Here is a 25,192-nt window from a genome sequence, read left to right on the forward strand (position 1 = left end):
ATTCAACCACTGACCTCTTCCTGCTATTTCTGTGTATTCGCCAGACTGACCTGAATCTCGTAAGGACGCCACACGAGTGTTAGCGATTGGACGATTCATCGTCAGACTTAACAGATTTAGGAAAGCCGATATAGTAAAAAAGGTTTTACTCACATCGGGTGCTCTCTCTCCTTCCTCCGTGTCCAAGACAAATCCGCCTCTTACTCCGCGAACTCTCGGTGAACGACCGTTGAGATCCCCGTACGGGCCACCAAATAATGAACTGGATTCTTTTTTCCCCTCAGTCTGGTTCAGTAAACACTGAGTCGAATACACCTTTAAAGTTCAACACAACTTTAATAGCAGGTCTTAGTCTGTAGCTTCGATTCAGACTCCTGAGGGAGTCCGGACGATTCTAACAGAATAAGGAGACAAAGACATATACAAAAATTCATACCTTTATACAGATCAATAGGGGTTGGAACATCATTAACACAAGAGTCAACACCAATCATAAGCTGGACATAGACTGGCCATGTGAGGTTACCTAATTTCAAGCCAATCACAGGTAGCCCATGGCCTGATCATGCTGCAGTGACAGACACTGATGGATGCGATGCATCCTTTCTTCTCACTAGGAATGTCCCTTTTGGTCTTGCTAAGGTGTTACCAATCTTGATTAGCTCGCAACATGGAGACACTCAGACCAGACCCTGAAACACATCAAAGACTCTACATTGATAAGACAATGCAGGCCTGCTGACTACGCAAACATTTGGCCCAGCAGGGGGGGTGCCCTTTACCAACCTCAGCTATCAACTTATTAACCCTTTCCTAACCATTGTGCATTCTGCTATTTTGCCACGTAGGCACTTTACTATTTTACTGGACACTGACCACACAGGGATTCTCAGTAATAGTGTAAGTGGCAAAGAGGGGGATGAATTTTTGAAGTGTGTCCAGGAGAACTTTCTTGACCAGCACGTTTCCGGCCCAACGAGGAAGGAGGCATTGCTGGATCTGGTTCTGGGGAATGATGTGGAGCAAGTGTCAGTGGGGGAACATTTAGGGAACAGTGATCATAGTATCATAAGGTTTAGATTAGCTATGGAAAAGGACAAGGACCACTCTAAAGTAAAAATACTCAATTGGAGAAGGGCCGATTTCAGTGAGATGAATTGGAGTCAAAGATTGGCCGGCAAAACTGTAATTGAACAATGGACGGCCTTTAAAGAGGAGATGGTTCGGGTATAGTCTAGGTACATTCCCACAAGGGAGAAAAGTAGGGCAACTAAAGCCAGAGCTCCCTAGATGACGAAAGAGATAGAGACTAAGGTGAAGCAGTAAAAAGTATGACAGATGTCAGGTTGATAATACAAGTGAGAACAAGGCTGAATATAGAAAGTTCAGACGGGAAGCGAAAAAGGAAATAAGAGGGGCAAAGAGAGTATGAGAATAGACAGGCGGCTAACATAAAAGGGAATCCAATAGTGTTCTATAGGCATGTAAACAGTAAATAGGTAGTAAGAGGAGGGATAGGACCGATTAGGGGACCAAAAAGGAGATCTAGCTTGGAGGCAGAGGGCATGGCTGAGGTACAAAATGAGTACTTTGCATCTGTCTTCACCAAGGAAGAAGATGTTGCCAAAGTCACAGTAAAAGAGGAGGTAGTTGAGACACTGAATGGTTTAAAAATTGATAAAAAGGAGGTGCTAGAAAGGGTAGCTGTACTTAAAGTAGATAAGTCTCCCGGTCCAGATGGGGGGATGCATCCTAGGTTGCTGAGGGAAGTAAGGGTGGAAATTGCGGAGGTACCGGCCATAATCTTCCAATCGTCCTTAGATACAGGGGTGATGCCAGAGGACTGGAGAATTGCAAATGTTACACCTTTATTTGAAAAAGGGTTTAAGGATAAACCAAGCAACTACAGGCCAGTCAGTTTAACCTCAGTAATGGGGAAACTTTTAGAAATGATAATCCGGGACAAAATTAACAGTCACTTGGACAAGTCTGGATTAATTAAGGAAAGCCAGCATGGATTGGTTAAAGGCAAATCATGTTTAACTAACATGATTGAGTTTTTTGATGAAGTAACAGAGAGTGTTGATGATGGCTACGCGGTTGATGTGGTGTATATGGACATCCAAAAGGCGTTTGATAAAGTGCCGCATAATAGGCTTGTCATCAAAGTTGAAGCCCATGGAATAAAAGGGGCAGTGGCAGCATTGATACGAAATTGGCTAAGTAACAGGAAACAGAGAGTAGCGGTGAACGGTTGTTTTTCGGACTAGAGGGAGATATACAGCGGTGTTACCCAGGGGTTGATACTAGGACCATTGCTTTTCTTGATATATATTAATGACTTGGACTTGGGTGTACAGGGCACAATTTCTAAATTTGCAGATGACACAAAACTTGGAAGTGTAGTGAACAGTGCGGAAGATAGTGATAGACTTCAGGAGGACATAGACAGGCTCATGGAACGAGCGGGCACATGGCAGATGAAATTTAACGCAGAAAAGTGTGAAGTGATACATTTTGGTAGGAAGAACGAGGTGGAGCAATATAAACTAAAGGGTACAATTCTAAAAGGGGTGCAGGAACAGAGATATCGGAGGTATCTGCACAAATCGTTGAAGGTGGCAGGGCAGGTTGAGAAAGCGGTTAAGAAAGCATGCGGGATTCTGGGCTTTATAAATCGAGGCATAGAGTACAAAAGCAAGGAGGTTATAATGAACCTTTATAAAACACTGGTTCGACCACAACTGGAGTATTGTGTCCAGTTCTGGGCACCGCATTTTAGGAAGGATGTGAAGGCATTAGAGAGGATGCAGAAGAGATTTACCTGAATGATTCCAGGGATGAGGGACTTTAGTTATGAGGATAGACTGAAGAAGCTTGGGTTGTTCTCCTTACAGCAGAAAACGTTGAAAGGAGATTTGATAGAGGTATTCAAAATCATGAAGGGTCTGGATAGAGTAGATAGAGAGAAACTGTTCCCTTTGGCGGAATGGTCAGGAACAAGAGGACATAAATTTAAGGTGATTAACAAAAGAACCAAAGGTGACATGAGGAAAAACTTTTTTACACAGCGCATGGTTATGATCTGGAATGCACTGCCTGAGGGGGTGGTGGAGGCAGATTCAATCGTGACTTTCAAAAGGGAATTGGATAAGTACTTGAAGGGAAAAATTTTTACAGGGCGACGGGGATAGGGCGGGGCAGTGGGACTAGCTGGATTGCTCTTAGACCCATAGAACCATAGAAAAGATACAGCACAGAAGGGGGCCATTCGGTCCACCGTGTCCGCGCTGGCTCGAAGAACAACCAGGTGCCCATTCTAATCCCACCTTCCAGCACCCGGTTCAAAGCCCTACAGCTTACAGCACTTTAGGTGCAGGTCCAGGTACTTTTTAAGAGAGTTGAGGGTCCCTGCCTCTACCACCAATTCGGGCAGCGAATTCCATACGCCCACCACATTCTGGGTAAAAGAGTTTTTCCTCATGTCCCCTCTAATCCTTCAGCCAATCAGCTTAAATCTATGTCCTCTAGTTCTTGAACTCTCCGCTAGGGGAAACAGGTACTTCCTGTCTACTCTATCTGGGCCCCTCATAATTTTGTGCTCTCTTGCAGAGAGCTGTCATGGACTCGATGGGCCGAATGGCCTCCTGTGCTTTAACCGTTCTATGATGAGGTAACAGATATGTTGTTGTATAATGACAGATGCGTTATGCAATGTAACATATTGGGAGATAAATTGGGCCACGTAGCGCCCGTTCTGTAGGCGCTATACAGACAACTAAGCCCCAAGAATGGCGTCTGAGATGCGGGTGCACTTCTGGAGTGCGCAGGATGCCATCTTGGTAAAGGTGACACCGGCAGCATGTAGAATTGGGAGATTATGACGTAAATCAGTGTGCAACGCTGATTTAAAGGGACCGCTGCTATTTTGGAACTCCATGCTCCAACCAACACATTGACTTAACCTCGCACAGCTGAACAGGTCTTAAATGGCATGGAGGACCCCCCATCCAGCACTATTTAAAGAGATCATGCAGGATTTACAGGTTAGTTGCTGGGTTATTACTTCTGGCTGTTGATGCATTTCTGCCTGTTATTGGAGGTCTCCTATACTTGAATACTGCAACTTGAATAGCCTAAAAATTAGAGCCAGGACTTTCAGAAGTGAAGTTAGGATACACTTCTACACGCAAAGGGCAGTAGAAGTTTGGAACTCTCTTCTGCAAATGGCAGTTGATGCTAGTACAATTGTTAATTTTAAATCTGAGATTGATAGATTGTTGTTAACCAAAGGTATTAAGGGATATGGAGCTAAGGCAGGTATATAAGGAGTTAGGTCACAGATCAGCCATGATCTCATTGAATGGCGGAACAGGCTTGAGAGGCTAAATGGCCAACCCCTGTTCCTAGGTTCCTATAATAAAGTTTCAGTACTATACAGGGAGTGGGCTGGCTGGCTGACAGGCAACAACAAGGGCACTGGCGGAGTGCCAGGAGTGGGACAGGAATGCTGTCATTCTGAGAGAGGACAGTGGGTTCATGTTCCATCGAGCCACTGCAACTTGCTGCCTCTTGTTATGCTCCACCTTCTCCTGCAAGAAAGCGGAACATGTGTCAGTGAGTGTCCTGCAAGATGTTTGGGTGATGTGGCTGTCATGGTTGAATAGCTGCCAGTGTGTGTGATCTGTGAGTTGTGGGTGTGCGGTTTGCAAGAGTGGTAATGTGTGAGGGTGAGATGAAGCATCTGATTGGAAAAGTTGAGTACTCATTGAAAGAGTTTGTTGATAGGTGGGTGATGGGTGTGGTGCGTGGAGCAGTGGATGCGGCTAGTGGTGCAGTTGATACGATATGCCACTTGAAACTTGAACTCACGCACCTTGACAACTCGTGTTAAATCAATGAACTTCTTCCTGCACTGCATCCACATTTGTGGTGCTTTGCTCCTGGCATTGACCTCGTCCGCCACTGCCTCAGAAGCATATGCCTGGAGGGCCTCTTGCCTCCCTGCGGATATAGGATGCCCCTCCTTCTGTCCACCTCTTGCACCAAGGCCTCTAGTGCACCATCAGAGAACCTTGGTGCACATTCTCTCGCAGACTCGGTACAAACTCAGATCGGCAGATTGGTGGGGCCTGGCGTGCAGATTGGAGGATGTGGGACGTAGTTTTGTGAGACCTTTATTCAGTATTTTAATATAAAACAACAGTTTTTAAACGTAAGGACATAAGGTAATGTGTGAGGGTAAGATGAAGCATCTGATTGGAAGAGTTGAGTACTGATTGAAAGAGTTTGTGGGTGGGTGGATGATAGGGAGTGTAGTGCTGAACAACCTTTATTCAATGTTTTGAAGGAAGTCAACAGTTTGTAAACATAAGGATGCAACCTGCATCTGTGTTTTACGTGTGCAATTTCTGATCTCCGTTCAGACCCGTATCTTATATTTTGAAAATATAAGAGTCCGGCAAACTTTGAGCTACCAAGTTGTTGCTCATTAAAAATTCCAGCATTCTCATCATCACTATTCTTCACTATAGTCCAGCACAGATTTACTTAAAGTAATTCCTGCAGCCGCAGTGCACCTCATCCTTTAAGAGGTGCAGGCTGTCTTTAAGTGGCCCTAGCCAGTATTGGGGCCCCCTGTTGGTGCGTTCAGCCACTCAACAGCACAGGTAGCGCTCACGGCAATCATAGAACTCATCAGGCAGCATGAATGTTACATGCTGCCTGCATCGCAACCAACGGGCGCGGGTAAATCGTGCACCGCGATCCCAGCTGCCGTTTTTGGGGATTATCCAATATAACTGCCATTATGTATTACAAGCAGATCTCATGTGGCATTGCTAATGGATAGCCTGGGATCTGAAACATGGTTACGATGTTTAGATGCTAGGAGCCAGGATTAAAATTAAGACCTCTGCTCAGCTACTGGCTGTGGGGACGTGGTCTAAATAGACACATCCTAAGGTTGTTGTGGAGGAACTTTCAGTGCATTAGCAGCTTCTTATAAATTCCTGACTTCTGCTTGGAGAGAGGCCAGGCTATTAGGGTCAGGAAATCACTTTGTTTTTAAAATATATTTTTGTACATTTGGAATTGTGATGATATATGATAAATGCAATATTTTTATATATACTAGCTGATCTCCCCGGGTGTTGCTCACAGGAAGTCGGCAGTTAAGTTGTTTAATAAGGAAGTGGGTCTTCTGTTGCATTGCTCATAGTAAATGAGAAGATATGTTTGGGAGAGAGGTTTGGAGTTTGTAAGGATTTGGGAAGTGAGGTGCAAGCAGTCAAAGTTGCCGGCGAGGTTTGCCAATTGTGATGGTAGTGAGTAGTTTGGGAGGAGTAATGAGGAATTGGGAGTAGTGGGTACTTGAGGTAGAGGAGTGAGTAAAGGAGAGGCAGTGAGTAGAAAATGAGCTAGAAAGCATTAAAGTTAGTGACTATTTGGGGAATTGGCATAGTAAGTCCTTGGGGTGGATGTCATGGGCAGGTGAGAATTCAGATTAGTGGCAGGGCAAGTCAGTATTGGTTTAGTAGTTATTATTTGTAGTTATAATGCGTACAGATGTAGTGAGTAATATGATGGAGAGGTATTGATTGGGCATTTGGCATTTAGGGGAATAGTTGGGAAATGGGCATTGGGAGGTAGTGGGAGTTATGGAGTAATGGGTACTGGAGAGTGGGGTAGTAGAACACTTTTGCTCACACATTGCATTTGGATGCATTGACAGCACAGCTGTGATTAATTAGAATGTTTAAATTTTTTAACTGTCAACAGAACACAAGTATTGGTAATCAAAATCTTTGTGTTAACTTAAGAAGCTTTCAAAGTTCGATTCATTTTTGTTTTGTTTGGAAAAAGAAAAAAGAACTCAAATTAAGATGAGAAAACGTTCTCCCTCTTTGGCTGACTAGCTGTCTGTAACTTATACTGTCTCTGAGCTAAAAAGCAAACAGTAAAAAGTAACATGGAAGTTTACCTAAAAAATTAATTCTATGGCTTGTTTTCCAATAATTTGGATGAACTGAAAGAAAGTCAAAAATTGTTTTACACAATGAGGAGGCATATAATTCAAGTGTGAGACACTTTCACTGACGTCTTACTGAGTCATGATGGGAAATTCTACACGTTCTCAGTCTACAGATAATGCAGTGAAACTTCAGGGTCAAAATATCAACTTCAAACCCAGGCTTTTGAGAGTGGTTGAGCTCTTAATGTAAAAAGATTAATAAAACTACTCAAACATACCAGTGACACCTTTAGAGATAACATTATTAGGAAGTATGTTAGATACTTTATTTTGGATATTAGAAATTTCAATTACTGATAAAAGAAAATGGCAGGTGAAAGGAGTTTGAAAGTGTAGTTTGAGTGGTTTGATTACTTTGCCACCTTACAAATGTTACAAATGAGCAAATTACAATTAATACATTTGAATCACAATTTTAAAATTTGCATATGCCAATTTTGTGTATTTTTTATGAATATATAATTTCAGCCAATCAGGTTAAAGTGTGACACAGAATTTTGTCTTTGATTTTACTGAAATTTGCTTATGGTTAAGTATGATGAGCGGAATGTGTGCATAATCATGATGTTTTTATTATATTACTAGTTGATCCCTCATGGCTTTGTCACAGGAAGTTAGAGGACACTGGGGGTGAAGTTTAACTCCGACATGAGCGGAAAACAGGCGGTAGCAGATCGGTCATCCATTATGCACCATGCTCAAATTTCCTTTCCATTGACTTCAGTGGAAAGGAAAATCAGGCAGGGTGTGCAACAGGTGGCCAATCTGCTATTGCCTGCTTTGCCCCACCTAAGTTAAATTACACCCCCAGTATTTGTAAAGAAGTAGATCTTCTTGGTGTTACTCATGGGAAATGAAAAAATACGTTGTATGGAAGGGTGATGCTGGGTTTGTAAGGATCTGGAAGGTAATACGGGACCAGTGAAGGTGACCGAAAGTGAGCAACTATTGGAGCACATAGATGCTAACATACAAAACTCGGAAAAACTGCTTTAAAAAACTGACAACTCAAAAAATAACATGCAACTACAAAGCAGCACTGAATAAAGGCCTATGACCAAAGCCACTGTTTCAAGGTAACCGAATAAGTTAAATTTCTTTAATTATATTGGATTTCAAGATGTTTGTGCCTGCCTTGAGGAATAGAGCAGCAGTGACTCTTGGCAACAACAATTTGCTTGGCAGGCTGGGGAACTGATGCACAGAGAAACATGGAGAGATAGGTCAGTGTGTTTGGTGCATTTAAGTATTCATAATTGCAGCTTATTTGCTCAGACTGGGGGAAAAGTCTGCCCAAGTGGGATCAGACTAACAAAGAATACAAGAAGGACTAAGATAGGTTCATAGTGCATATGTGTAAACGCACGAAGCATAGTTAATAAGGTTGGTGAGCTGCAGGTGCAAATAGACACATGGGAATATGATGTCATGGCGATAAAGGAGAACTGGCTCAAAAAAAGGCGGGATTGGGTACTAAACATTCCGGGATACAAAGTGTTCAGGAAAGATAGGGAAGGAAAGAAAGTCGGGGGTGGTGGGTGGTTGCAGTATTGATTAAGGAGATTATTGCAGTGCTGGAGAGAGAGGATGTCATGGAGGGGTCAAGGATAGAATATATTTGATTAGAGTTAAGAAACAATAGAGGTGCCATTACACTAATGAGTGTATTCTATTAGCCAACAACTAGTGGGAAGGATATAGAGGAGCAAATTTGCAGGGAAATTATAGACAGTGGGGCAAAAGCCATAGTGTAGTGATAATGGGGGACTTCAATTATCCTAATATGGACTGGGATAGTAACAGTGTAAAGGGCAGAGAGGAGGAAGAATTTCTGGTGTGTTCAGGAGAACTTTTTTGATCAGTATTTTTCTGGCCCAATGAGGAAGGAGGCATTGCTGGATCTGCTTCTGGGGAATGAGGAGGGTTAAGTGGAGCAAGTGTCGGTAGGGGAACATTTAGGGAACAGTGATCATATTATCATACGGTTTAATTATACGGAGTTGTACAACACCAGGTTATAGTCCAACAGCTTTATTTGAAATCACTAGCTTTCGGAGCTTTGCTCCTTCGTCGGGTGAGTGCAGGGTTCCATAAAAGCACAGCATATATAGTCAGAGAACAATGCCTGGTGATTACAGATAATCTTTCCAACTGCTCGTTATCACACCTCGGCAGAGAGATACTCGCAGCAATCAAAGGAGTGGATGGTGTTCAGACAGGGAAAGGTTACATCCAAGAATACTGAATACACAAGCGGTCAGATCACAAAGACAGAGAGAGAGAGATCCGAAAGGCAGAGAGAGAGAGAGAGAGAATGACCAGTTGTATTAAAAACGGATAACTTTTTTTCGCTGGTGGGGTTACATGTAGCGTGACATGAACCCAAGATCCCGGTTGAGGCCATCCTCATGGGTGCGGAACTTGGCTATCAATTTCTGCTTGACGATTTTGCGTTGTCGTGTGTCTCGAAGGCCGCCTTGGAGAACGCTTACCCGAAGATCGGAGGCTGAATGTCCTTGACTGCTGAAGTGTTCCCCGACTGGGAGGGAACCCTCCTGTCTGGCGATTGTTGCGCGGTGTCCGTTCATCCATTGTCGCAGTGTCTGCATGGTCTCACCGATGTACCATGCTCCGGGGCATCCTTTCCTGCAACGTATGAGGTAGACAACGTTGGCCGAGTCACAGGAGTATGAACCATGTACCTGGTGGGTGGTGTCCTCTCGTGTGATGGTGGTATCTGTGTCGATGATCTGGCATGTCTTGCAGAGGTTGCCGTGGCAGGGTTGTCTGGTGTCATGGACGCTGTTCTCCTGAAAGCTGGGTAATTTGCTGCGAACGATGGTCTGTTTGAGGTTAGGTGGCTGTTTGAAGGCGAGTAGTGGAGGCGTGGGGATGGCCTTAGCGAGGTTTTCGTCGTCATCGATGACATGTTGAAGGCTGCGAAGAACATGGCGTAGTTTCTCCACTCCGGGGAAGTACTGGATGACGAAGGGTACTCTGTTGGTTGTGTCCCGTGTTTGTCTTCTGAGGAGGTCTGTGCGATTTTTCGCTGTGGCCCGTCGGAACTGTCGATCAACGAGTCGAGTGTCATATCCCGTTCTTACGAGGGCGTCTGTAGGTGTCCATCGCATTCTTCCTCGTCTGAGCAGATCCTGTGTATTCGCAGGGCCTGTCCATAGGGGATGGCCTCTTTGACGTGGTTAGGGCCGAAGCTGGAAATTGCGACGGCCATCCCCACGCCTCCACTACTCGCCTTCAAACAGCCACCTAACCTCAAACAGACCATCGTTCGCAGCAAATTACCCAGCTTTCAGGAGAACAGCGTCCACGACACCACACAACCCTGCCACGGCAACCTCTGCAAGACATGCCAGATCATCGACACAGATACCACCATCACACGAGAGGACACCACCCACCAGGTACATGGTTCATACTCCTGTGACTCGGCCAACGTTGTCTACCTCATACGTTGCAGGAAAGGATGCCCCGGAGCATGATACATCGGCGAGACCATGCAGACACTGCGACAACGGATGAATGGACACCGCACAACAATCGCCAGATAGGAGGATTCCCTCCCAGTCGGGGAACACTTCAGCAGTCAAGGACATTCAGCCTCCGACCTTCGGGTAAGCGTTCTCCAAGGCGGCTTTCGAGACACACGACAACGCAAAATCGTCGAGCAGAAATTGATAGCCAAGTTCCGCACCCATGAGGACAGCCTCAACCGGGATCTTGGGTTCATGTCACGCTACATGTAACTCCACCAGCGAAAAAAAGTTATCTGTTTTTAATACAACTGGTCATTCTCTCTCTCTGCCTTTCGGATCTCTCTCTGTCTTTGTGATCTGACCGCTTGTGTATTCAGTATTCTTGGATGTAATGTTTCCCTGTCTGAACACCATCCACTCCTTTGATTGCTGTGAGTATCTCTCTGCCGAGGTGTGATAACGGGCAGTTGGAAAGATTATCTGTAGTCACCAGGCATTGTTCTCTGACTATATATGCTGTGCTTTTATGGAACCCTGCACTCCGAAAGCTTGTGATTTCAAATAAAGCTGTTGGACTATAACCTGGTTTTGTACGACTCCATACATTTGTCTACCCCAGTCCATCACCGGCATCTCCGCATAATGGCTACTATTGACACCACAAACTGCCGGCTCACAGTGGAGAGGATCTCCAAGAAGATCGCGCATATCGACACAGACATCAAGGGCCCGATTTTAGCACCCGCTACCGGGTGCGTTCTCGGCGGGGGGGCCCCGAAAATCCCGAAATCCAGGTGCGGGACCGGATCCCGCCTTGATCCCGCCCATTTCCGGGTTCCCCGATGACGCGCCGGCGTGCGCGCAGCCCCCGCTGGTGGGAATCCCGCAGGCAATTAAAGCCAGCGGGATGCCACTTGAGAGTATTTACTTTGCTTGTTCAGGTCATTAACTGACCTGATTAAGGGACTGTGTGTGATTTTGGATAAACATGGGACTGTTTCACACACTGGGGGAAACACTCCCAGTTGAAATGGACGTGTTGCAGCTGTCAGCCTGTGGCAGCTGCAAAGGTCCATTTGACAGGTTTTGGGGGGGAGACCCTCAGCCATTGCAGGAGGCCGCTCTGTCACTTGGGACAAAGTTTGGCCTCCACCACCCTCCTCCTGATGGTCGAAGTCACCAACCTGCACACTTACCCCGGGGTCCAGAGACATGTCCCTACCTTGCGGACCCCCTCAGATGTACATCTTGCGGATGGGGGCCACCGTAGCTGCAGTCATGACCTCCTCGGAGGGCGAACAGCATCACCAGCCTCGCCATCCACGCCGTCCACCTCTGACACGTGGAGCTCCACAACAGAGTGCTGTGACACATCCACCTGTACAGCAGGAGGGAGGGCTACCGCAGAGAGAGATGCGTCGCAGAGGGCACTACCCTCGCCACACGTTCCACAGACCGAGGCTCAGCCTCCTGGACCTCTCTGAGCAGCAGTGCACACGGAGGCTCAGAGTCAGTCGACATGTAGCCGTGGACATGTGCAGCCTCTTTCATGCCGAGCTGCTCCTGGCTGGCCCGTGCACCATCTTCCTACCTGTCGCTGTCAAAGTCACCACTGCCCTCCCGAACTTCTGCTCCACAGCCTTCCAGGCTGCAACCGGGGACATCCCCGATGTCTCTCAGTCGTCTGCGCAGAAGAGACCTGCAAATACACCTACACCCACTCTGCAGTGACACACTGGGTGGCATCAGTGGTGGGTCCTCATAGGGATACCCAGGAGTGGGCATTATTGCACAAACCGGACAGGATTCGCGAAGACATGGCAGTAGTGGTGCCAATATAATGTGTGATGTGAGTTGTTCTTTAATTCAATAGAAGTAAGAACCATGACAAACCCTCAAACACCCTTGTGCATCCCCTTCATGCTCACGACACGTTTGCCTTACGCTGCCTACTGCACATATGTGATGCTTGCCCTGTGGCTGCAGCACAGGTGGTGGCAGGTTGAGTAAGGCTGGCCGTGAGACAGATGCATGAGAGGGTGAGTATGGGATAGAGCCATGAGATTGTATGAGGATTGGGTTGCGTGGTAGTGGCGGGGTGAATACTCGCGAGGTGAGTAGGTGCAGGTAAGATGAGGATGAGGTTTGAGTGGTTATGAGGGGTGATGTGACAGAGTAGTGTTGGCAGTGCCGAAAGAGATGTGGGGTGGGGGCAGTGTTGTGGCAGACGGAGTGTAGGGGAAAGACTACGTGTTCTCACTGTGGCTGACCTACTGAGGTCATTGGAGCGCCTCCTGCACTGTATGCAGGTGGGCGATATGTTGGTGGCGCTGGTGACCTCCTCTGCCACCTCGAGCGAGGCCTTCTTGGTGGCAGAGGCAGGCCGCTTCCTCCCGCCCGCCGGGTGGAAGATCTCTGTCCTCCCCCTCCTCCTCACCCCATCTAATGATACCTGGGGTGAGGCATCATTAAACTGGGAGCAGTCTTCCCCCTGGGCTGCTCCATGCTGTAATTTTTGCTGTTTGTGGCAGCATCTGTCAGTGGAGGACTGCCCCTTTAAATAGAGCGCCTCCAGCTGACAGATCTTACTGCGCATGCGCAGCCCGCCCGACGCGCAGATCAGCAGCGGGGAACCTGGAGGAGCAGGTAAGTGGATCCAATTAGTGTGTTGCCTGCTACGATCGCGCGGGCAACCCACTAATTTCAAACGCGCCCGCTGGCCCACCCGCCGAGAACCCGCGCCCCTGGTAAAATCGGGCCCCAAGTTTCTACAGAGCTGCAAGAAAGCAGACAATATCCCAAAAGGACTACAGATCACGAACCCACTCAAGTCGACATACAACTCAGACTACGCTGAGAGACTCTGCCGTCGTACCTCTCGCACACTCCGCAACCATCTCGTACACCAACTCTACAGCAGACGCCGCAACCTCGAAACCAAGATAGAGTCCATACTCTCAACCTGTACTCAGGACACAGCAGACCAGCTACGAGACACCGCCAAACAGACGAGGCAATAGAACTACGCTGCCTACATGAAAACCAAGAGCAGGAAGCTTGAGAAACTCGGCATCACCCTTCAACCAGACGAAATCGAAGTTCTCAGCCGAGGGCTCAATTTCTGCCCCACCACCAAAATGGACCCCATCGGTCTCGCGGCGGACGCAAAGGAATTCATCAGGAGAATGAGGCTCCGGGAATTCTTCCACAAATCCCAAGATTTCAGCAGCGAACCCAATGAGACAATCAACGATCCGGAACAGCAGACAGAGGGATCCGCGGTACAGCAACCGAAGAAGAAAGAGTCAAATTGGACTCCTCCGGAAGGTCGCTGCCCTAAGCTTAACATGTATGCTCAAGCTGTCAGGAGATGCGTCAACGCCAGATTCATCAGCCGCACTCACAAGACAGTCCAGAATGTCACCCGAGCACAACGCAACGCCATCGATGCTCTCAAGACCAACCGCAACATCGTCATCAAACCAGCGGACAAAGGAGGAGCCATCGTCATACAGAACAGAACGGACTATTGCAAAGAAGCATACCGACGACTGGACAATCAGGAACACTACAGACGGTCACCCACAGATCCGACCAAAGAACACACCCACCAGCTCAACAAACTGATCAAGACCTTCGATCCAGACCTTCAAAGCATCCTACGCGCTCTCATTCCACGTACTCCCCGCGTGGGAGACTTCTACTGCCTCCCAAAGATACACAAAGCCAACACACCCGGACGTCCTATCGTATCAGGCAACGGAACCCTGTGTGAGAACCTCTCTGGATACGTCGAGGGCATCCTGAAACCCATCGTACAGGGAACCCCCAGCTTCTGTCGCGACACTACAGACTTCCTACAAAAACTCAGCACCCACGGACCAGTTGAACCAGGAACACTTCTCACCATGATGGACCTCTCGGCACTCTACACCAGTATTCCCCACGATGACGGCATCGCTGCAACAGCCTCAGTACTCAACACCAACAACAGCCAATCTCCAGACGCCATCCTACAACTCATCCGCTTCATCCTGGATCACAAAGTCTTCACCTTCGATAACCAGTTCTTTACCCAAACACACGGAACAGCCATGGGGACCAAATTCGCACCCCAATACGCCAACATTTTCATGCACAAGTTGGAGCACGACTTCTTCACTGCACAGGACCTCCAACCAACGCTATACACCAGATACATCGACGACATTTTAGTCCTATGGACCCACGGTGAAGAATCACTGAAGAGACTACACGATAACATCAACATGTTCCATCCCACCATCAAACTCACCATGGACTACTCCTCAGAATCGGTTTCATTCTTGGACACACAAATCTCCATCAAAGACGGGCACCTCACTCTACCGCAAGCCCACGGACAACCTCATGATGCTCCACTTTTCCAGCTTCCACCCTAACCACGTCTAAGAGGCCATCCCCTATGGACAGGCCCTACGAATACACAGGATCTGCTCAGACGAGGAGGAACGCGATGGACACCTACAGACGCTGAAAGACGCCCTCGTAAGAACGGGATATGACGCTCGACTCGTCGATCGACAGTTCCGACGGGCCACAGCGAAAAATCGCATAGACCTCCTCAGAAGACAAACACGGGACACAACCAACAGAGTACCCTTCATCGTCCAGTACTTCCCCAGAGTGGAGAAACGCGCCATGTTCTTCGCAGCCTTCAACATGTCATCGATGACGACGAACACCTCGCTAAGGCCATCACCAGGCCTTCAAACAGCCACCTAACCTCAAACAGACCATCGTTCGCAGCAAATTACCCAGCTTTCAGGAGAACAGTGTCCACGACACCACGCAACCCTGCCATGGCAACCTCTGCAAGACATGCCAGATCATCGACACAGATACCACCATCACACGAGAGGACACCACCCACCCTGGTTCATGCGCCTGTGACTCAGCCAACATTGTCTACCTCATACGTTGCAGGAAAGGATGCCCCGGAGCATGGTACATCGGCGAGACCATGCAGACACTGCGACAATGGATGAATGGACACCGCACAACAATCGCCAGATAGGAGGGTTCCCTCCCAGTCGGGGAACACTTCAGCAGTCAAGGACATTCAGCCTCCGATCTTCGGGTAAGCGTTCTCCAAGGCGGCCTTCGAGACACACGACAACGCAAAATCGTCGAGCAGAAATTGATAGCCAAGTTCCGCACCCATGAGGACGGCCTCAACCTGGATCTTGGGTTCATGTCACGCTACATGTCACCCCACCAGCGAAAAAAAGTTATCTGTTTTTAATACAACTGGTCATTCTCTCTCTCTCTGCCTTTCGGATCTCTCTCTCTCTCTCTCTGTCTTTGTGATCTGACCGCTTGTGTATTCAGTATTCTTGGATGTAATGTTTCCCTGTCTGAACACCATCCACTCCTTTGATTGCTGTGAGTATCTCTCTGCCGAGGTGTGATAACGGGCAGTTGGAAAGATTATCTGTAATCACCAGGCATTGTTCTCTGTGCTTTTATGGAACCCTGCACTCACCTGACGAAGGAGCAAAGCTTCGAAAGCTTGTGATTTCAAATAAAGCTGTTGGACTATAACCTGGTGTTGTACGACTCCATACATTTGTCCACCCCAGTCCATCACCAGCCTCTCCGCATCAAGGTTTAATTAGCTATGGACAAGGACCAGGAGCAATCTAGAGTGAAAATACTTAATTGGAGGAGGGCCAATTTCAGTAGGTCGAGAACGGATCTGGCCCGAGTAAATTGGAATCAAAGATTGGCAGGCAAAACTGTAATCAAACAAAGAGCAGCCTTTAAAGAGGAGATGGTTCGGGTACAGTCTAGGTATATTCCCACAAGGGGGAAAGGTAGAGCAACCAAAGCCATAGCTCCCTTGATGACGAAAGAGATAGAGAGTAAGATGAAGCAGAAATAGGGGGCATATGACAGATGTCAGGTTGATAATACAAGTGAGAACCAGGCTGAATATAGAAAGTTCAGAGAAGTGAAAATGGAAATAAGAGGGGCAAAGAGAGAGTATGAGAACAGACTGGCAACTAACATAAAAGGGAATCCAAAAGTCTTCTGTAGGTATATAAATAGTAAACAATAGTAAGAGGAGGGATGGGGCCGAATAGGGACCAAAAAGGAGACCTTTGCATGGAGGCAGACGGCATGGCTGAGGTACTAAATGAGAACTTTGCATCGGTCTTTACAAGGAAGAAGATGCTGCCAAAGTCATAGTAAAAGAGGAGGTAGTTGAGATACTGGATAGGCTAAAAATTGATAGAGGAGGTACTGGAAAGGGTTGCTGTACTTAAAGTAGATAAGTCACCAGGTCCGGATGGGATGCATCCTGGGTTTCTGAGGGAAGTAAGGGTGGAAATTGCGGAGGTACTGGCTATAATTTTCCAATCATCCTTAGATACAGGGGTGATGCCAGATGACTGGAGAATTGCAAATGTTATACCCTTGTTCAAAAAAGGGTTTAAGGATAAACCTAGCAACTACAGGCCAATTAGTTTAACCTTGGTGGTGGGGAAACTTTTAGAAACGATAATCCGGGACAAAATTAATAGTCACTTGGACAATTGTGGATTAATTAAAGAAAGTCAGCATGGATTGGTTAACGGCAAATCATGTTTAACTAACCTGATTTGAGTTTTTTGATGAGGTAACAGAGAGGGTTGATGAGGGCAATGCGGTTGATGTGGTGTATGTGGACTTCCAAAAGGCGTTTGACTAAGTGCCACATAATAGGCTTGTCAGCAAAGTTGAAGTCCATGGAATAAAGGGGGCAGTGGCAACATGGATATGAAATTGGCTAAGTAACAGGAAACAGAGAGTAGCGGTGAACAGTTGTTTTTCGGACTAGAGGGAGATATACAGTGGTGTTCCCCAGGTTGCGGTACTGGGACCACTGCTTTTCTTGATATATATTAATGACTTGGACTTGGGTGTACAGGGCACAATTTCCAAATTTGCAGATGACACAAAACTTGGAAGTGTAGTGAACAGTGCGGAAGATAGTGATAGACTTCAGGAGGACAGGCTGGTGGAATGGGCGGACATGTGGCAGATGAAATTTAACACACGGAAGTGTGAAGTGATACATTTTGGTAGGAAGAACGAGGTGGAGCAATATAAACTAAAGGGTACAATTCTAAAAGGGGCATATAAATGGAGGCATAGAGTACAAAAGCAAGGAAGTTATGATGAACTTTTATAAAACACTGGTTCAGCCACAGCTGGAGTATTGTGCCCAGTTCTGAGCACAGCACTTTGGGAACGATGTGAAGGCCTTAGGGTGCAGAAGAGATTTACTAGAATGATTCCAGGGATGAGGAACATCAGTTATTTGGATAGACTGGAGAAGCTGGGGTTGTTCTCCTTAGAGCAGAGAAGGTTGAGAGGAGATTTGATAGAAGTGTTCAAAATCATGAGGGTTCGGGAGAGAAGCTGTTCCCATTAGCAGAAGGGTCGAGAACCAGAGGACACAGATTTAAGGTAATTGGCAAAAGAAACAAAGGCGACATGAGGAAAATCTTTTTTACGCAGCAAGTGGTTATGATCTGTAATGCACAGCCTGAAAAGGGAATTGGATAAGTACTTGAAGGGAAAACATTTGCAGGGCTACGGGGAAAGGGCGGGGGAGTGGGACTAGCTGGATTGCTCTTGCAGAGAGCCAGCATGGACTCAACAGGCCGAATGGCCTCCTGTGCTGTAACCATTCTATGATTCTATAATGCCATGGCTCATTCCCTACCTCTTGTGATCCCAGCTCCTGCTCTTGCAGGCAAACACTTAGATCAATGCTGCAAAAGCAGAATTTTGTGATCTTGTCAAGGAACCCAGTATTATTATCAGTAGCACACAGTTAGTTCTTTGGCTATGGATGCTTGAGCAGGTGCCATGACAGGTAGGGAACCACCAATGTTGGGCTAGGACTTCCTTTACAAGGGAGTGGGTGGAATTCTTAAGGAGGCGAAGCTGTGATCTGTGATGGTGTCATATTTGCTATCTTATAAATATTTAGGGCATCAAGGCAGAAAACATCCATCTTACATCGTGCCTGCTAACTTCCTGCACCCCTGTTTTATTAACAAGTACTGTATGGATTCTGACCATTCTAAAACTGCACTTGCTAAAAATATTACACTTTTAACATTTTCTGGACTACAATAGAGTTATTATATATTAATAGATGGACAGGCACTTTTAAACTGATTTGTTTTTATAAAGTGAGATCATTAAAATGATTAAAACCTGACTGGCTGGTGAATCAGCAATAATATGTATAAAAGTCCAACATTCTTAGAATGTAGTTTGGATTTTGAAAGGTTACATTGATTACCTTTTGAAAGGTTACATAGTATTGGTTACAATGAATGATTCAGAAAGGTACTGTGTACATCTGGTCCATTCACTATAACCATTCTATGAATGCCAGATCTGATTGGCTTTTGAGCAGGAATTAATTCTTGTATTCTAAGGCTGTGATTTGGCCCTAAAGTACTACACTTAATTTGCACATATAAATAGGAGCAAAATAAATCTGATTAGACAAGTAGGTGCAGCCTTTTATCTTCTGGATTATATAATTATATACAGTTTCATAAAAATATATTCTGTATGTCTAGAATTAACAGGGATTCAAGTTGTCACCACCATTAACTCATAATTTATTATTCTCCTTATAATAATGTTGTTTCATAGCTCTGCATTGCCTAAGATAATACAAAGCCTCGAGTTCTTTTATGGCATATTCTCCCTGAGCTTTTGATTTGTTCAGATCTTGTAACATCTTCGTTTTTCATGAAAGCCATCTTAAGACAACCTCTAAAGTAGTCTGTTCCCTTTGCCAAGGTATGATAATTTTTAATAAAATGTTATTACTTCACTTTTTAAAGGATTTGCCATATCCCAACAAAAAAAGTTCCATCTGGTCCTTCAATGTTGCTGTAACAATACCCACATTACACTTAGTCCCCTTTATAATACAGCGAGTGGGAACCACCAGTGACCTTCACACCCACATCCCACTCTGGACAAACTAGAAACACAGCCCCAAACTATAAAATCTTACTTTTCTTTACACAATACAGTTGGTTTGGGCACTGATTTCCTTTAATTGCTGCATAAAACATTTGCAGGTACTCAATTATAAAATTGTCTTTTATGTCTTTAAGTTTAGCCATGTTAGTTAGAAATATGGAATTTTTATGTTAATTATGTTACAAATCTTCCAATTACTCAAAAAAATGGAGGCTGAAAGGATTTTGAATTATTTTTTGAGCGATTTGACCTTTTAGATCTGGAAGATTTTCCTAAGTCTGCATAATTACAGGTGATACAGAGTTGTGATTTGTTTTCTTAGTTCAGCCAATCAAAGAGCATGATGCAGGAGCTATAATGCCAGAACATTACAAACAGGAGTCCTGTACTATCATATTGGTTTTAAAATATTATTTTTTATATATATAAAAGTTATATTTTGTTTTCTCACTAAAGCACCATAAATTGCACCCTTTTATGTAGAGAAATGTGATGTGACCTATACATTAGATTTTACAGTAACTGCAATTCAGTAATACTGGTGGCTGCCATTTCTGTTCTTGCTTTGGAATTGACTTTGGCTGCACTTGAATTGCAGTCAAGGTTGTTTATGTCACTGCACTTTACATTTAACATCATTTTTTGCTTTCTCAACAGTTAATGTTGGAGACTACATCCAGGCAGTGCTGGACAGAAATGTGGCTGAGAATATTAGCAGAGTCCTCTACCCTAATGATAATGTAGGCACTAAGAGCATTTTTTGAAAGTTTTGTAAATGTCTGTGTATTTATATAATTAAACAGCTACAGTTACTTTTAGTTTTGTTTGACTACAATGTAAACAGTACTCTTCCTTACAGTACGAAAGCAACACAGTATGATTGAACTTGTCTTTTAAGAAGCTAATTAAAGCAATATTCAAATACAACACAAACTTTGTTAAAATTCAGTATACATATGCCTGTCAGCCTTGTCTCCAAGCATATAATTCATTTAGATTTTTTTTAAATTTTCACTAAATGATTTCTTTTTTACTTTCTGTGATATATTTTGTATGTATATACAATTAGCAAAAGTCCATGGGTAGATTTTCAACTTGCCTCCAGGTCTAAAACTGGCATAGCCGATCGACCCCCCGATATAGTAACCGCCCTATTTTCATTCAAATCCGCAATGCCAGTTTTCCACACAGGCAACAGTTAGAAAACCTATCCCTATCTCTCTCAGTAATCTCTCTCAGATATGTATGTAAAAATCATGATGAATGATCTCTCTTAACAAGTTGGCAATTGGGTTCATATTACAAAGTTTGATGTTGCAGTGCATCTCTGTGAGAAGAACATGGGATTGAATTTAGTTATTAAATGTAAAACCAGTAGGAGATGATCGGGGCAAGATTAGCAGCTGGCTGTCTGAACCAGAGGTGACCCTGGCTGAGTTTCTGGGTTCATACTCATTTGCATTTTATGAACGAGGTGCAGATATGAAAAACAGTAGGGATACGCAGTTCACCCATTAGCAGGTGGGAAATCAGGTATTAACGACCTGCAGTAGCTTAAAGGGTCTGGATTGGAGATTCTATCCTGGCTTCACAGTCCACCTTCCAAGCAGATGTGGATTAGCAAACAGGATTACGATGAGTCTAGACCTTCCATTGGTCACCATAAATGCTTCTAAATGGGCTGTAATTGTCACGGTGATCGCACAAGATGAATTGGCACAACTTTAGTGCTTGTCTCGAATAAAACATGGAACAGTGAAGGTATTGGTGGTATTTTTGGCAACAAGCATCCCAGATGTTCTGCAATGAATTGTACATTTAGTCATTCCAAATATTGATGTAAAAGATTGCATTGTCTTAGGTTATTAAAGCATCTGTGACGGCTGACCAAAAAGTGGGAAACTGTTTTCACATCTCTCATTGTTTCCATCTGCAGAGCATGACCCGTACTATTGTCTCCCCACAATCTGCCGTTTCCGTTTTTTATTTTGTTCTTGGGATATGACTAGCCTTGACAAGACCAGATTTTATTCCCCATCCCTCATTGCCCTGAAAAGGTGTAGTGGACCTTCTTGAACAGCTGCAGTCATTGTGTTGATGGTACTCCCACAATGGTGTTAAGCTGGGAATTCCAGAAAACTGACCCAGTGACGATGAAGGATAGACAATGTAGATCCAAGTCGGGATGGGAACTTGGAGGTGATAATGTTCCCATGATGTTTTGTCTTTGGTGCAAGTGTCGCAGGGCTGGGAGGTGCTGTTGAAATAAAGTCTGGAGTCAAGTGGTTCTGGTGGAATCTGAACTTGAATGTCAGCAAACAGGTTATTGATGACTCCTTCCATAATTTTGCTGGTTAGGCAGCAGGAAAGACTTTGGTGCATGTACTTTCTGCTTTTCCTCAAATTGAAGAGCTGCTCCTCCAGATAACACGTTCTAGGTATTGAAAATGCTTGCTGCTTGTTCGTGTCATCATACATACTGGTCAGCAGGCTGATAGGTAATGAAGGCTGAAAGTTCGTTTGGAAATGCCAGTTTATCCCCTTCTACTACTCTTGCAGAAGAAGATTGCTCATAAAAAGAGGGAGTGGAGCTACATGAGCTTCCCTACAATTCTAGACTCTCACCCCTCTAAAAAGGCAGTGCTAGAAATCTTGGGCAAAAACAATATGAAGGAAGCAGGAGATAAGAAAGCTGATGGCCTGTCCTGAGATGAGGGTGAATGTCACAACTTTTTCATGCCCCTTTTTCCTTGACTCTCTGCCTCACTTGCTGCAACCACATCAGTTAATGAACATGCAAACTTTGTCTGGCCTAATGTGTACTTGCCATCCAAACTACATGTTAACCTTGCTCACACTTCTCTTTCCCTTAGTTGAACTGATGACTTAGACTCGGGGTCAGCGAGAGTGTTGAGGAAAATCCTGATGAAAATGCACCATCATTCATTCTTACCATGTTAGGCACCAACTCAGAAGTATCCCCCCCACCCCCCACCTTGCAATTTAGACTCTGAATTAAAGGCAAGTCTGTAACACAGTTTGGGTTTCACAGTACTTTTATTAAACCACTTGAAATTTTCTTTTGTAGTACCCCTTGACTATGTAACAGACTTATTACTCAATTGCAACTGTTAGGTCCACTTCATCCCAGAGATAATTCTTTGCATTGTTGCAGAGATGTGGACTAGCTGTTTATTTTCTACAAAACTATGACTGAAGCAACATAATGAGTTGCCAACATGTAAACCAAACCTCCATTTTAGGAAACAAAATGTAGTTCAATGACTGCCATCAAAAATGCTGACTTTGGAAACAAAAGCTGCCTTTATTGTTCCTTGGAGTCTGTGATTTTTTTTCATTGCATTAGACTAAGCCTTAATATCTCTGAATTATTTTTTTGTTTTCAGTTTTTTGAGGGCAAAGAGTTGAGACTAAAGCAGGAGTACTTTGTCGTAGCTGCCTCACTTCAAGACATTATCCGTCGTTTCAAGGCTTCTAAATTTGGCTGCCAGGATAACGTTAGGATTTGTTTTGACTCCTTCTCTGACAAGGTGGGTGCTGGTAACTCAGAACACAGCTAGCATCAGAGCTCTGTTGTTTTGGACAGAAATGGAAGGTGTAATGGGTTAGTACAATATACTTTCACAACTTTGACCTGGATTTGATCTACTTCAGACTGGTGGAATGAGAAACTATTCTGTCTGACAAGTGTTCTAAGTGAAATTAGTTTGGCCAATGCCAATTTAGTTCCTAATGGGCACAGTTCCACAGCACAAAACTGTTTGCAGTTGACACGAAATTGTCAAGTTGACAGTCTCACTCAGAAAGAGAGTACAGTAAAAATTCACATTGGTGTGGTAAAAATCACATTGTTGGTGGAGAACAGGGAGCTTTACATCTGCATCACAATTTAGGAGTTGCTTAATAATGACATTGGATGGCAAAAATAGCAAAAATGTTCCATTCTTCTTGATTTGACACACAGCTGAAGTTGAGCCAGACTTGGATCACATTCTGGAGAAACCTTGTGAGAAGATGATCTCCCTTTTTTTTAATGAATGAATAAATAAATACATGATTGAATAAATACATAAATATTTATTATTTTTGTTGTCAAGCTGACGCCTAGAATGCACAGAAATCCACTACCAGGTTTAATAGTCTCCAAACCATGCTACTGTGAAATCCAAACAGCTGGAACTTATAGAATCATAGAATCATAGAAGTTACAACATGGAAACAGGCCCTTCGGCCCAACATGTCCATGTCGCCCAGTTTATACCACTAAGCTAGTCCCAATTGCCTGCACTTGGCCCATATCCCTCGATACCCATCTTCCCCATGTAACTGTCCAAATGCTTTTTAAAAGACAAAATTGTACCCGCCTCTACTACTGCCTCTGGCAGCTCGTTCCAGACACTCACCACCCTTTGAGTGAAAAAATTGCCCCTCTGGATCCTTTTGTATCTCTCCCCTCTCACCTTAAATCTGTGCCCCCTCGTTATAGACTCCCCTACCTTTGGGAAAAGATTTTGACTATCGACCTTATCTATGCCCCTCATTATTTTATAGACTTCTATAAGATCACCCCTTAACCTCCTACTCTCCAGGGAATAAAGTCCCAGTCTGTCTAACCTCTCCCTGTAAGTCAAACCATCAAGTCCCGGTAGCATCCTAGTAAATCTTTTCTGCACTCTTTCTAGTTTAATAATATCCTTTCTATAATAGGGTGACCAGAACTGTACACAGTACTCCAAGTGTGGCCTCACCAATGCCCTGTACAACTTCAACAAGACATCCCAACTCCTGCATTCAATGTTCTGACCAATGAAACCAAGCATGCTGAATGCCTTCTTCACCACCCTATCCACCTGTGACTCCACTTTCAAGGAGCTATGAATCTGTACTCCTAGATCTCTTTGTTCTATAACTCTCCCCAACGCCCTACCATTAACGGAGTAGGTCCTGGCCCGATTCGATCTACCAAAATGCATTACCTCACATTTATCTAAATTAAACTCCATCTGCCATTCATCGGCCCACTGGCCCAATTTATCAAGATCCCGTTGCAATCCTAGATAACCTTCTTCACTGTCCACAATGCCACCAATCTTGGTGTCATCTGCAAACTTACTAACCATGCCTCCTAAATTCTCATCCAAATCATTAATATAAATAACAAATAACAGCGGACCCAGCACCGATCCCTGAGGCACACCGCTGGACACAGGCATCCAGTTTGAAAAACAACCCTCGACAACCACCCTCTGTCTTCTGTCGTCAAGCCAATTTTGTATCCAATTGGCTACCTCACCTTGGATCCCATGAGATTTAACCTTATGTAACAACCTACCATGCGGTAGCTTGTCAAATGCTTTGCTGAAGTCCATGTAGACCACGTCTACTGCACAGCCCTCATCTATCTTCTTGGTTACCCCTTCAAAAAACTCAATCAAATTCGTGAGACATGATTTTCCTCTCACAAAACCATGCTGACTGTTCCTAATTAGTCCCTGCCTCTCCAAATGCCTGTAGATCCTGTCCCTCAGAATACCCTCTAACAACTTACCCACTACAGATGTCAGGCTCACTGGTCTGTAGTTCCCAGGCTTTTCCCTGCCGC

At 44.8% G+C, this 25,192-nt stretch overlaps 1 protein-coding gene and 1 pseudogene across 3 annotated transcripts in view; one reads left to right on the forward strand and one right to left on the reverse strand.

Moving 5' to 3' along the window:
• pygl (phosphorylase, glycogen, liver) overlaps positions 1-25,192 on the forward strand; it is a 155,373-nt gene that overhangs the window by 63,329 nt on the left and 66,852 nt on the right. For all 3 annotated transcript variants that reach the window (XM_067991011.1, XM_067991012.1, XM_067991013.1), the window contains 2 exons: positions 20,227-20,309; positions 22,977-23,120. In XM_067991011.1, coding sequence (XP_067847112.1) covers positions 20,227-20,309; positions 22,977-23,120 — 227 coding nt within the window. The remainder of the gene's footprint in view (positions 1-20,226; positions 20,310-22,976; positions 23,121-25,192) is intronic.
• Positions 19,190-19,434, reverse strand: LOC137326341 (electron transfer flavoprotein regulatory factor 1-like; annotated as a pseudogene).

The sequence above is a fragment of the Heptranchias perlo genome, chromosome 10 (assembly GCF_035084215.1).
Source record: "Heptranchias perlo isolate sHepPer1 chromosome 10, sHepPer1.hap1, whole genome shotgun sequence".
Lineage (NCBI taxonomy): Eukaryota > Metazoa > Chordata > Chondrichthyes > Hexanchiformes > Hexanchidae > Heptranchias > Heptranchias perlo.